The sequence below is a fragment of the Pseudorasbora parva genome, chromosome 21, assembly GCF_024679245.1.
Source record: "Pseudorasbora parva isolate DD20220531a chromosome 21, ASM2467924v1, whole genome shotgun sequence".
Classification (NCBI taxonomy): domain Eukaryota; kingdom Metazoa; phylum Chordata; class Actinopteri; order Cypriniformes; family Gobionidae; genus Pseudorasbora; species Pseudorasbora parva.
The window spans coordinates 4987992-5003242 of record NC_090192.1 but is presented as its reverse complement, the minus strand read 5'-3'; the positions used below and the strand labels follow the sequence as shown (position 1 = coordinate 5003242).

The 15251-nt window shown below is 37.6% G+C and overlaps 1 protein-coding gene across 1 annotated transcript; it reads left to right on the top strand.

The window, feature by feature from the left end:
• Positions 1 to 650: 650 nt before the first annotated feature.
• mazb (MYC-associated zinc finger protein b (purine-binding transcription factor)) lies at positions 651 to 12941 on the top strand. Its single transcript, XM_067429206.1, has 7 exons — positions 651 to 1362; positions 1542 to 1692; positions 2938 to 3311; positions 7026 to 7273; positions 8048 to 8111; positions 8389 to 8560; positions 9678 to 12941. Exons 1-7 carry the CDS (start codon positions 1330 to 1332, stop codon positions 10031 to 10033), a joined length of 1398 nt encoding a protein of 465 aa, XP_067285307.1. The 5' UTR covers positions 651 to 1329; the 3' UTR covers positions 10034 to 12941.
• Positions 12942 to 15251: the final 2310 nt, after the last annotated feature.

Below are 15251 nucleotides of genomic sequence, written 5' to 3'. Positions count from 1 at the left end.
CAGTCTCATAAATATAAATGAAATAATAAAAATGAAGCCTATCTTCAAGTATAAAGTTGATATAAAAACAGACACATCAAGCATTTTTTAAATTAGAAGTTTTTTAAAAATATACTCTATTTATATAGGCTTGCTTTGGTTTTCAAATAGGCTACAATTAATGCATGCTAATATACATTTTGCATGTAGAATTAATAACAAATTGGCTATTAACATTAATACGCTCGTTATGTTTGGGTTTCACCAACAAAACTAAAAGCAAATATTCAGATAACATCTTTACAAAATATTTTTTGTGTACATGAACCGAAAAATATATAGTGCAGATGCTAAAAATGTATTTTCTGTGAATATGAAATTCTGCAAGTAATTACCAGCTGTTAATATACACTTCGTAAGGTTATAAAAACCAAACTGTGTCTTTAACCAACACTTAAATAACTGCAAACAATTCCTCATATCACATCTTTACAAAATATTTGATATAAATGAACGCTTGGTGCAGCGTCATTTGTAGAGGTCATTTTGTCTCGGTCAACAGACTGTAGTCATGTGACGTCAACGGCGCGATGCTGTATTTCTGTCGGCTCATTTTCTGAGAGGAAAGAGGAAAGCGACGGAAATAGGAGGGGGAGAGAGCCATCCATCCCTTTAAGAACAACTGGGACATAGCGGAGAGAGGAAAAGGAGAGGAGGGGGTAGAAGAAAGAGGAATTAAAAAAGAAAAGGAAGAAAGAGACAGGGGAGGGAGGGAGAGAGAGCGCGATAAAAAAAGAAAGATGACATCCTGTGAATTGAAGCGCCGAGGTGGAGCGGCGGGCTGCGGCCGGGCTCGAGTGTTATTCCTCCGGGTCACGGCTTGAATCCTACAGCGAGGCTTCGACAAACACCCGATTGGCCTGTCGGGGGGATCGAGGAAAAAAACACTGATTTATCCATAGCAACCTTTAAGTTTGACTATTTAAAAGGCGTCAAGCGCACTACGTATAACCGTTATTTTAACGTCTAAATGCCTCAAATGCTGTTTTATAATGCATGTTGTAAGAGTGTCGAAATAACATTTAATGGTTTCGGTTTTTAAGTCGTGCAAATGAATAAATAGCACGTTGTTGTAATGTCTCGGGTTAAAGTTGGATAGAAGCAAATTAAACACTAAATGGTGTGCATTATTGTGTGCTAATCTAGGCTGTTAATTAAATGTGTGAATGGGGGGATAGTACACATTTAAACACAAATTGCAAACTAAAGACGATCTAAAGGATGCCATTCGTGCGCTATTAATCTTCATGATTGTGTTGTTGATTATAATATTCATCGCTGTGGAACAAAATGGATGCCGCGTGGAGCAATTTTCTCTTCCAGGTGAGATTTAATAAGCAATGTGTGTGTGTGTGTGTGTAAATAAATTGATGTGAAATTCATGTTATTACAAAGTTGTTACATCTACATTACTGCATTAAAATTGCAAGCAGGTTCACTTTAGTTATACCTACACTGAAGTTTAAATTCAAACTTAGTACTTTGTGATTGTTCTTTCCCAGACCACACCTTCCCAGTCCCAAGTGGAGGGGACCCTCCAATCAGAACTTCTGCCGGTCCACACGACCTCTCCTCAAACCCCGCCCAACGAGCACATAGCTCCGCCTCCATCGACAGTGGACACTGCTGCTCTCAATGAGGACCCTGTACCTGGTGGGTGAGAGGGAGGGAGGGATGGATGGAGAAGGGGAAGGGGAGGGAGGTTTGGAGAGGAGCGAGGAAGCTGGCTGGGAGGGGTTGGAGGTTTTCTGTGGTTGCTCAGTGTACCTCTGTGATCACATAGAGCGGTGCAGTAGAACGGCTGTCTGGAATATAGTCATGTTTTCTTCAGCCGGAGGTCAGCGAAGCCTTTATGATTGATCTTCGTTTTGACATATTTAGGTTCTAAGTGTAGGAATGGGAACACGGTCATGGACGCAGGAGAAAACTGATTGAAATCGGTAAAGATTGATGTTTAAAATCAGGAACGACTGAAAAATTAGTAGAAAGTCGTAGCTCAAAAAATTTCCTTGTAAAGGTGTGGTCACATATAATGTTGTTCAGCGAATTTTTGCAGGCGAAATCTACTCGTTTAATTTCTACACATCCGCACTTGAAAGCTTCACCCATGCAGATTTTGCAACGGGGTCAAGTTGGCCATGCAAATTTACAACGTTGACCAATAGAAAGCTAATTTTCATGTGAGCTGTGCTTCAATCATCGCTACATCGCTGGACCTTTTTGCCCACAAAATTTAGACAGAATTCTTTAAAAGTCGTAGGTCAAAAAGTGTATTTGTAAAGGTGTGGTCACACAAAATCCAGTCATTTCAGTAGGAATCCCCTCAGTCGAGAATTTGGCATGAGGGTGAAAGATTTCCCCATGCAAAATTCGCAACTGCTTCAACTTGGTCATGCAAAACCGACAGAACGCCACTTGGTTTATAAGTGACACAATTTTTGCAATCATAATCCAGTCATTTAAATAGGCAGCCAATCCACCTGGGAAAGATTTCCCCCTAGTTCAAGTTGGTCACGCAAGTTCGTCGTTTGTCATACGCTATGCTATTGACAGTAGATAATGGGCCTTTTCTGCCCTAAAGTCGTAGGTCAATAAGTGACTGTAAACCTGCGGTCACATTTACTATTGTACATCGAATATTTCACAGGCGGAATCCAGTTATTTCAGTAAGGATCTGTGCGGTCAGGAATTTCTCATGAGGGTGAAATATTTCCACATTGATTTGTCAATGTGTTCAAGTTGATCAGTGAACAACAGAGCGGTTTGGTTTGAAAGTGACTTTTGTGCTTCGCTACACTATTGACAATAGACAATGGATCTTAATTACCTGATGTAACAGCACCTTAACTCTCTTATTACTGATTAGTAACTCTTAGTTTTGACTTTCCATCCCATCAGTGAAGCCAGTGTCCAGGACAGCCCGTGCGGCTCATATCTGCTCGATTTGCAGCAAGCAGTTCAAGAACAGCTACAACCTGCGGCGTCATCAGTCCGTCCACACTGGTATCCGCATGAAGGGGGGATCCCAGAGCCAAGAGGCTGTGGCCAAAGAGAGTGCAGAACGACACACAGTGCCCCTCTCTCTCCTTCACCTCTCTATACCCCAACAGCAAACCCAAACGCTGCCCCCCAATGCTGTGCTGCCCCCTCCACACACACAAGTCCTGGCCACTCAAGATGGAAATGATGTTACGATGGTGAGCGTGGCTTCCACTGTGACTGCCCTCCCTCCTCCGGCTGCTGTTGTCATGGCGACAGGGGAGCCTATACAGGTGGGCGTCCATTTGTGTGTGTATGTGTGTGTGTATTATCAGAGACTGCGTTCATGCGGCATACATTAAATCACATACACCTGGTTTCACAGACAAGGGTTAGACTCAAAAGCATAGGGGCTTTAGCACTGGAGGAACCTTTTCATAGTTCCTAGAACTGATAGCAGAAAAACCCACTTTTTAGTGTTTGTTTAGTCACTTCTAGGAACTCCTTATGGGGGAACTAAATGATCTCCTACTTCAGAGTAGGGTCTAACCCAGTACAGTGTTCACTCACAGATTATAGCCTGTATTTTTACTCCATGAACTAACTTTAAAAACACTGAAAACATTGATAGATGGACCTTTCAACCTTTATGCTAAGGAGAAAATCTAACTCGACTTTGAGGGGACTGTGGCGCGCAGGTGACGCTCATTATCACTTACTCCAATGGCCTCACGCTGTTCACTCACGGATCTCGGCCCCGCTTGACACAATGACCAATCGAAACATGATTATGTATTTCTACTCAGCCAGCGACATTGGGCATCAACCACATGGGAAACACTAGAACATTTTTTTATATACTGTCTACTTTCTTTGTATAACAGTTCTAATAACATTAAACATGACTGTTAAACAGATAGTAAACAAATGAAGATGGAGAATGCGTGCTCAGGCCCTGGCTTTCTCAGCATCGTCAAAATAAAAGTCACAACAACAAGCTTGGTTTACGACAGAGTTTCTACTAGTGTTGTAGTACGATACCAAATTTTTGACTTCGATATGATACCAGACTAAAATACCTCGATACCGATACTAAATCGATACCATGGTCAAAAAAAAAAAAAAAAAACTTGTAATATGAATAATATGACAACAGAACTTATTATTCATTGTTTTATTTTTTTATTAAAAATTCACTTGGCCAGCATGTTCTTTTGGGCAAAAAAAGAACAAAAAATTGGGCAAAATTTTTTCCCCATTCCCTCCTCTTATTGATATAATAACTACATACCAGTGTGAACATCCTTACAGAGATCATCATTATCAATCATGTTATCATTCATTAACCTTTCACTTCTCAACAGGTTGGGATCACCAAAATCTTATTTTATGATACGAGTAATTTAATATTTTTTTAAATGTAATCTTATAATTATAATATAGATTTTTAATTGTATCTGTTTTTAAAAATAAGCAAAACATGCAAATTACAAACAATATGACAAAAACAGTGCTTTATTTTTCAGCTTCATTAGGTCTATTTAACAGCAAGTCAAGAAAGAAATTAATTAATCAAATATAAAACTGCTTACTTAGTCTTTTTAATCTATAATTTAACTCTACACTGATTAATACATATATTTTAGTTATTTAGCCAAGCATGTGGTGGTTTTCTATTTTTCATTGTTTGCGTAACATTAATCACAGAATATTAGGTCTGGCTTAAGACCTGCACTGATCTAATTACCTCAGCTGTATACACTCACTAAAGACATATCCGACTGTGTTTACCTGAATACTCGTCAGACCGTGCATTTTTACATATGTTTGACCATTCAAACCCAAATAATAATCCGCGAAAGAACTGAATGGCGATCACGTGTTACTTGTCTGACAGTTGTGCGCGCGCTTCAGGTCAGAGTCCGGCATCGCGAGCACATCCAGCGGCGCGCTTTTTCTTCTCATGCACGCATATTTCTGTTGCTTTCTCTGTCATGCAACTGCTGTCACACATTCACGCACATTAAGAAATACAGCTCATATTAGCGTTGTCCTCCTTAAAGTACCGGAACTAATAAAAGTCCATATCGTACCGTTTGTAATAGCAGGGTATCTCGATACTTTTCTAGTACTGGTATATCGTGCAACACTAGTTTCTACTGACAGTGTGAATGCAAACAGGAAAAGAAACTTTTAGTTCTCTTGGAGCCACTCCGGTGGCTAGTTCCTATAACTAAAGTTACTAAAACTTCCCAGTGTGAAAGGGCCTCATGTTTGAGCTGTCTGAAAGCATCTTGCACTGGCGTATCTTACAATAAGTCAGTGCCGTTGTATTGTCTCAAGAGGTTTTCTCAAAGGCATTTTTATAAAAGCTACTTAAATGTCCTAAATGAACTATGGCCTAATCCTGGCTTAATCTTAACCCTGTCTGTGAAACAAGGCCTGTACTGTTGCGACCAATTTAATATACAAATATGTTTTGTTTAAGAAGATACTTTAAAAAAAAACTGCAAGTCTTCTAAAAGGGATTCCAATGATATCTTTCCTCTTTGCCGTAATCATTTGATTCGTGGTGTGGACTTTAGTATTTTACATTTAGAACAATCTTTAGAACTACATCTTTATTATTATCGTTATAGTTATCGTCCTTGGTGTGAACGGGCCTTAAGCATTTGGCACTTTTTAAATAGTTCTATAAAATAAATAATAGCTAGACAAGCCACTTGATTATTGAATAAAAATCCTCAAGCTTCAGTGTATTGTTTGGACATGCAAAAGTTAGTGGAGGAGTACTTTTAATTAAAAACACAAATACTTCTTCATAAAATCATAATTATTTTCCTGTAGTTACTCTCTGCCTCAGTAGCACATCAGAGCCAGCCTTCCTTCAAATTTGTCCAGTGGGATTCAAGCACATTTCCAGAGATTGAGAGGTGCATGGGCCATGCAAAGCAGAGCCCGCGGGGTGTGCGATGACATCACCCTTTGTGCACGCACCCTTGCACTCGTTGAAGTATAAACCAGGCTACAGACTGTTATTTTAGGACATTATTCAGACTAGGGCTGCAATATATTGCACAAAAAAAAACCCTGATGTTTTGTTTTTCTGCCATATAAAAATTCTGGATTTTTTCACCAGATGATTTAAATATCTGCTGTATTTTTGAAAAGAAGTGGGGTGATTTTGAAAACTACTAAATAAAAATATTAAACAAAGAATTGTATAGTTATAACACTTTTTCATTTAAAATAGAAATGTAACTATTAAAACAAATTTTACGTTAAAATTACTGTACAAATTGTCTTAATTTTTTTTTATTTTTTTGCGGTTTTCATAGGCCACATTCCCAATTCTGTATGCATTTAAAAAAAATAATTTGTATTAAATAATAATCACAATAAAGAAATATACTGTAATAACATTACTGTAAAATAAAAATATAAGTATTGAAAGTAATCTTATTTTACTGTAAAATTACAGTTCCAAGATTTTCGTCTTTTTTGTGAAAATTGTGTTGAATTTTTTTTTTGAAAAACATCTTTACACAAGTTTTATTGGCCACATTCCTAATTTCGTATTACTATAAAATAATAATTTATTGTGATTATTATTAAATAAAAATATTAAACAAAGAAATGCATTGTAATAACACTATCATACTGTAAAATAAAAAAGTATTAAAAGTAATTTTTGTTTTACTGTAAAATTACGCTACCAATATTTGCATCTTAATTTTTACATTTTCAAATAGTAATCCATTGAACTTTTATTTTGACGGGTTGCCAGCTACCAGTTTCAGAGTGAAGCGCTGCACTGTGTATATCACTCATCACAGTGAATGAACCGAGCCATTCTGAGACGCTTAAACATGTTTAAATTACGTGCTTCAACTCTGGCACATATATTTATGTGACTCAATCACAGCCTGCTTCATTTGATTTCGATATATCGTGCAGTTTACTTCAGACAGTTGAATGATCTTCTCATTTCTCTTCTCCCCTTTCAGAGGCCAGTAAACCAGAACCCCAACCCTGTGCGTAAAAATCACGCATGTGAGACCTGTGGGAAAGCCTTCAGGGATGTGTACCACCTGAACAGACACAGGCTCTCCCACTCGGACGAGAAGCCATTTTCCTGCCCGATCTGCCAGCAGCGCTTCAAGCGGAAGGACCGCATGAGCCATCACGTCAGATCCCACCAGGGAGGCGTGGAGAAGCCCTACGTGTGCCCGCACTGTGCTAAAGCTTTCTCACGGTAGGACATCTCAATTATCGTCTATAATGCGTTTAGGGCGTCTGTTTCGGCACTTGGTGAGTTTTCCCTCTTAAGTTCGATTAATTTAGGCATATATAAACACAGCAGTCAGGCTTGGATCCGCAGCAAAACAACTGTCTGAGGTGGTCTCGGCCTGCTCGATAATGAACTCTGTAGAGGTTTACTTGTGGTGAGAAAGCAATCCCATCGAAATGACCAATGAACCAGGCTATATCCCAATGCATGATGGGTAATTCCGACGTTACGTGAAAAGCATCAGTGTTTGTCTTTCTAATGCCTCTCAAAATTATTTTTTTACTTAATATTATACAAATTGAAATGTCTTATTGAAATGTGGTCTGACGAACATATTTCAGAAAGCACATGAAAATCCTTACGTTTGCAAGGTGTGTAGTGAGAGTCTCAAAGAGACGGACTTTAATCGTTCCGTGGAACAGTGCCACGCAAAAGCTAAAAATAATACTGTCAAGTATTGAGATTCGCTTCGTAAGATTGGAAGTTCAGGACACTAAAAAGTTTGTCAGGGTCACTCTGACCGGTGAGAGGATAGTTTACTCGCACATGTCTTCAAAATGTTGCCTTGTGAAAGTGAACCGAACCAAGAAATTGGAGCGTTTTAACAGTTTTAATCCTGGTTTCAGAGATAAGCAAACGACCCACTGATCTGAAAACACCATCAGATAATACTTAGAGCTTTTAGCTTCTACACAAACATTTGACTGTGAATGAAATGTTTCTCTCCCACTCTCACAGGCCTGATCATCTCAACAGTCATGTCAGACAGGTCCATTCTTCAGAAAGACCCTTCAAATGTCCGGTATGGAAGTTTGTTTTGTGCTCTGTTGCTGTTTTAAAACTTACACTGATTTTAATGCACCACTGAGCCCAAGGTTACAGATAAGATAAGGTTGATAAGGTAGATAAGGTTGATAAGGTTGCTTATCTAGCTTTGGCATACTCATTGTTTTCACTTATATGAGCTCAATGTTAAATTAATTCTATTTATATATGTGTTGAAATGTACAAACAATTTGGTATGATGTTTTGCTTATTTGTGTGAATATCTTTTTCTAAATGAAATATGAATGGCACAGACGTGTGAATCGAGCTTTGCCACACGGGACAGACTGCGCGCTCACATGATCAGACATGAAGAGAAGGTTCCCTGTCACATCTGTGGCAAACTGCTGTCTGCTGCTTACATCACGGATCACATGAGGGTGCACAACCAATCACAGCATCACTCCTGCCACCTCTGCAACCGCAGTGAGTGTTCTATCTATCTATCTATCTATCTATCTATCTATCTATCTATCTATCTATCTATCTATCTATCTATCTATCTATCTATCTATCTATCTATCTATCTATCTATCTATCTATCTATCTATCGCCTGTCAGTCTCTTTCATCTGTCTGCCTGTGTGTCTATCTATCTATCGTCTGTCTTTCTATCGTCTGTCTGTCTGTCTATCTATGGTCTGTCTCTCATCTGTCTGTCTGTCTGTCTATCATCTGTCTGTCTCTTTCATCTATCTATCTATCTATCTATCTATCTATCTATCTATCTATCTATCTATCTATCTATCTATCTATCTATCTATCTATCTATCTATCTATCTATCTATCTATCACCTCTCAGTCTCTTTTGTCTGTCTGTCTGTCTGTCGATCTATCTATCGCCTGTCTGTCTCTTTCATCTGTCTATCTATCGTCTGTCTGTCTTTCTATCGCCTGTCTCTTTTGTCTGTCTGTCTCTATCGAATGTCTGTCTATCTATCTTCTGTCTGTCTGTCTATCTATCATCTGTCTCTTTCATCTGTCTGTCTGTCTCTATTGTCTGTCTGTCTTTATATCATCTGTCTGTCTGTCGTCTGTCTATTTGATCTGTCTGTCTCTTTCATCTGTCTATCTATCGTCTGTATTGCCTGTTTGTCTTTCTATCGTCTGTCACTTTCATCTGTCTGTCTTCTGTCTGTATCTTTCATCTTTTCTTGTCCATCACCTGTCTCTTTCATCTATCTCTTTTGTCCATCTATTATCTGTTTCTTTCACCTGTCTGTCTGTCTGTCTGTCTGTCTGTCTGTCTGTCTATCTATCTATCTATCTATCTATCTATCTATCTATCTATCTATCTATCTATCTATCTATCTATCATCTGTCTCTTGTCTGTCTGTCTCTCTGTTGTGAGTGAGGTGTTTATTTCATGTTCACTTTGCCATAACATTGTATTTCAACAAATCTTACTAATTGCATAAACAAAAAATGACATAATCATCTTGTCTGTTGTAATCATCATTAATGGGTTATTATGAGGTAATCACAATCCTCAGTTAATGAAATACAGCAGCAGTGCTTCACCTTCCAAACGTTTGCCCCGTCAGGTTTCACCACGCTGACGTACCTGCGGGTTCACGCTCAGAAGCACCACGGTCAGGAGTGGAAGGAGAGCGGAGGAGGCTTCGGCACCACCGGCTCTGGAGGAGTCCTTGTCTGTCAGCTCTGCGGTGTGCACTGCAAGACTCCCACACAGCTGCAAGGCCACATGGGTACCCACAACCCCCCTGTGAGCGACCCCAGCCCCATCACCACCACCACCACCACTACCAGTGAGGCGGTGCCGGGCAGCACGGTTACCCTGTGCAACATGGTCTCGGCCCCCATGTTCGTGAGCGGGAACACGGTGGTGGATCTGCTGGTGACCGACTGCTCCAGCATCATCCCGCAACCTCAAAGCTAGCAGAGCAGGCCTGTAGCGCACACACGCTAGTACTCACACATACAACACACAGCTAGAAAAGTAGCTACTACACACATGTATGACTCATTTATACAGTTTATTACACTAAAGATCCACAAGAAGCCAAGGAGAAACTGTGAAAAAAGGCATTCGGAGTGGGAGTCTCTCATGTTTTATGACATGCACTCACATACAATAACTACTGTAGCATGATACATTTCGAAAGAACACCTCTCAACGCTGCATATGTTAAGACACAGTCGCTTTACACTTATCCCTCTCAAAACCAGATGAATACGTACATTTTCTTGTCTTGCTGAGAGGGTAGGATGACTATTTAGTCTTCCTATGCTATCTTGGCTTAACAAGAAGGATCAGGGCATAAAGGTGGGAAAAGAGACTTAGAGGGCAGTATTTTACTTTAAAGCAGAAGTTCGCCCATTTACTCACTTTTATTCAGATTTCGTATGACTGTCTGTCACAAAATGGAGCTTTTCTTGTCCTTTTTGAAGCTTTGGAGGCTGTTGATTTTCATTGCATGGAAGAGAGCAGCTCAGACATTCTGCTAAATTTCTTTCTTTTATGTTCTACGGGAAAAGGAAGTCATATGGGTGAGCAGATGTTGGGTGAACGATCAATATTAGGAAAAAACGGCCTGGTTTCTCTTTCGCTGTCGTCTTCTCTTCCCTCAACTTCTCTGTTTTCATCGCTGCAGGACTCTGATGATACTGTGATTTGTGTATTGCTACTGTATTTCTTCTGCCTGTAATATGATTTCCTATGTGTTCACCAGACGTCTATCGCCATAAACTGGCCTCAAGATCCATTCACAAGTCATAATGGTTCTGGTGACTCTGACGAAAGACAAAAAAGCAGAAGCAAGAGCTGAAAAGTGAAAATGAGAGGTTGCATGAGATGAAAGAGGAAAGTAGTAATGTTCGGCAAAGGCAATTACACACACACGCACACACACACTATGTGGCAGATGGCAGGTTATATTTCACTCAAAAATCAAGAAAAAGAAAAAGACCATTTAAGAGACTTTTGTCATTGTGACATTATTTGCGTGAAAATAGTTCAGCCAGTTCTCTTTACCATTTTACAAATAACAGGTTCTATTACCATCATTTCAAAACAAAACACAACAATGATGTCTCATTACATTTGTAAAGTATTTCTACACTACTAAGAGTCTTTTCTGTTCACCAAGGCTGCATTTATTTAATCAAAAATACAGTAAAAACAGTAATATTGTGAAATATTATTAACATTTGAATGATCTGTTTCCTATTTGAATATATTTCAGAATGTAATTTATTCTTGTGCTCAAAGCTGAATTTATCATCATTACTCCAGTCTTCAGTGTCACGATCCTTCACAAATCATTTAATATGCTTTACTGCTTTAAAAACGAGTGTTGAAAACACTTTTTTTTTATTTTTTAGGATTCAAACAGAAAGTTCAAAAGAACAGTATATATTTTAAATCGTAATCTTTTGTAACATAAATGTCTTAACTGTCACTTTTTGGTCAATTTAATGCATCCTTGCTGAATAAAAGTATACATTTCTTTCAAATAAATCAAATCTTTAATTTACGCTGATTCAAATTTTTTTTTTTTTTTTTACAAAAAAAATTGTATTACTAAAATGTTAATGATGTCACAACGGCAAAATAATAATAGTGGTCCTTTATTATTATCATTATTATTATTTTGGAACATGAACTGGAGATTCATACATTTAGTCACGTCTGTAAACTGGCCAAATAATTGAACTCTGTTACTGTTTGAGTCTGTGTGACTGAATTCATCACTGATCATCCATAATGCTCATTAAAGCATACAGGACATCGAACCTGTTTGGATGTGTTTGAAGGAAACATGCTCAGAAATGACCTGAAAACATCTGCGTACCTGAACTTTCAGTTGCTAGCTTCTTTTACAGGATTGACCTACAAATGGTTAACTTTAGACGTTTTAATTTTTGATGTTGTGCGAGACGGGATGGAGGCTAATCATTTGGTCACGACTGTACTGTGGTGTCCATTCGTAGGAGAACATGAACTATTGAAACTAGGACTCCTCTGCCTGACTTTCCCTGTGTAACATGATGAGGTGCTGAACTAGGAAATTCAAAGAGAGGGACGATAATAGGAAGAAGTGTTTTGCTGCTTTCCTTCACATGTTATTTTTCCGAGCAGCGGGCCGTCGGAGGAAAGGAGCGCAGCTGTTGTCACGGCTCTTTTGTAGAAGATTGTTGTTTTTTTCTTGTTTTTTTCTGTTATGAACGTGTGAATGGTGTGTTTTAAAGAAGGGCTTAATCATGTGCGCTCAAGTAAAACTGAACTTCACACAAAGCTCAAGGTTTAAAAACAATGGAGGAAAAAAAAAGGCTCGTCTTGGTTCTTGGTTTTGTACTGGAGTGATTTGTTTGATCAGTTTAGTGTTGGTACTGTATACTGGTATATCTGGTTATTCATGAGGTTAATTTGAATATGAGATTTGTTCTTCCTGTCTAGAAACGTAGTTGTTATCATAAGCTTCAGATCATATTTAGGTTCTTCTTTTTAATTTAGCATTAAGCTGAAATAATACCTCTAATCTCTGTACAGCTCTGGCAATGCATCTCAATGCCTTATTGTACTCGACCGCATTTAATTTGTCAAACACTACAACTATTTTAAATTATAGTCAACGACGAACCAGTAAAAAAGGAAAGTAAGATAACGGGATGTATTTATATTTATATTTTTATATTTCTCAGCAGTATGCATGTCTATAAACAGAGCAAAACAAAAATGTTGATGCTTACCATGATCATGGATATTATGTTATTATTTTGTAGATGATGTAGATCATGTTATCATTTTGTAATTTTGACTATTAAAAGGAAATGGAGTAATCATATCCCTGTGGGTCACGTGACTTCCAGTTTGTGTGTGTGTTTGTGCACAGATCTGACCTTGACCTCCTCTTCCGCCCAATCATATTTGCCCATCTAAAATAATAATCCATACGAGTCTAAATGGGGTCGCGGAGAAAGCCGTTAAAAAGAGAGCACACGCACTGAAGTGAATGAAATCACGGATACGTTCTCAACCTCACAGTGCTTTCTGAAGATGAGGTCTTTGTCCCGCTGTTCTTTATGTGCCCGCTGTTATATATCTTGAGCACATCAATAATTCATGACTCGCTTTGGTGCGAAGAGATGCGCTGAGCTTTGGTCCTCGGTGTCGGACGCTGGGTCCCGGGACTGTAGGTGTCGATGTTTGTGCCGGTTCACTGCCCTCTCATTATACATGTGAAGTCAAAACGGCTACATCAACACACGTGCAACCAAGCAATAAATGACACCGACTGTTATAGCATTGATGGCCCTCAGACGCTCTGGTTAAGAGTTTACACACACCAGTAACCATTAACTTGTGCTATTAACATTCAGACCGGACTACTTTCTTTAATTTGGGTTAAAGTCTTGCAATGTCTTTTTTTACTTTAAGCATTAAATATGTAGATTTTTTTTTTTTTACAGTGTTGAAATGTTAAATTTACTATCATTTCTGTATTTTAGATTTTTTAACTTTTAACTCCTTTAGTATTTCATGTATGTATATGTATAGGCTACATTTATTTGATTTAAAATCATATCTGCATTCATTGTATTATTACAATTTAAAGTAACTTTTTTTTAAAATGTAGTTTATTCCAGTGATCAAAGCTGAATTTATCCAGTCTTTAGTGTCATATGATCCTGCAGAAATCATTCTAATATGAGGATTTGCTGCTCAAGAAGCATGATTATGATTATTATTAGTGTTGAATTTTTTTTATTTTCAATTCTTTGATGAATAGAAAATTCAAAAGAACAGCATATATTTGAAATAGAAGCTTTTGTGACATTATAAATGCCTTTGTTGATTAATTTAATGCATCCTTGCTGAATAGAAGTGTTCATTTATTTCCCAAAAAAAAATTTGAACGATAATGTATAAGCTTTCTATTTCAGATAAATGCTGTTCTTTTGCATTTTCTGTCTTCATCATTGATAATAATCATAAATGTTTCTGGAGCATCAAATCCTCATATCAGAAATGATTAGTGAAAGATCATGTGACGTTAAAGACTGGAGTAATGAGGATAAATTCAGCTTTGATCACAGGAATATTTGTATAATATTTGAAAATTGTATTTTTAATTAAATAAATGCAGCCTTGGTGAGTAGAAAATACTTTTTTTTTTACCGATTATTTACTTTAAGAGTGTTAAATTTGCCATCATTTCCTTATTTAACACTTTTGAACTTTATTTATAGAAAATATTACTTATTTTGTCTCATTTTAGTATTTAAGTGTGACATTTTTCTTTTCTTGTACACATTATCACTTTCCCCGATACTGCTGTTATCACCATACCATCAAACATTTCATAGAAACCTCGAGTTTGTCTTGGGGAGGTTTAGTTCAGAAACAGTCATTTATTTTTACTAAACTCTTGCAGATTTATATCGTTCTACAATTACCTTTTTTACGTGTTAAAATGCTCAATTTGCTATCAATTCTCTAGACACAAACTTATTCATAAGAACCTTTATTTAAACTAATTTCATATTTATGTATAAAAATGGTATTTCTTGTTTTCTATATATAGCATAATCTGTCCGGTCATTACCAGCACACCAAACATTTTATAGAAAAAATGAGTTGTCCATAGCAGTTTATATTTTGGCTGCTCCGTGCGTTCACATTTTTGTGTTATGAAATCCAAGGCTTTTCTACTCTCTTTCCAGTAAGTGATAAATGTCATCACTGTCACACATTACTCCAGGCTACACTTACAATTCAGATCAGATCTTTACTCTGGGACATGATAAATGATTTAACACAGGCAGGGTTGGGGAGTAATGAAATACGTTATGCATTTAAATTACGTTTGAGTAACTATTTTATTATAGTTACATTTTAAATGGGGGGGGGGGGGGGGCGATTTTAGATTACCAAAGAGATTACTGTTTAAATTAAATAACTGACATTAAAATTCAATGTAAACTGTAACGGGGAATTCATGTAAACAGCCATTGTGATTCACAGACTCTGACCGTCTGCAAAAGCATCCTAAGATTCTGCTCATAAGTCTCATACCCCTGCAGAATATGAAAACTTTTAATAATTGTAACAAAATAAGAGGGATCTGGGATCATAAAAATTGCATGCTACTTTA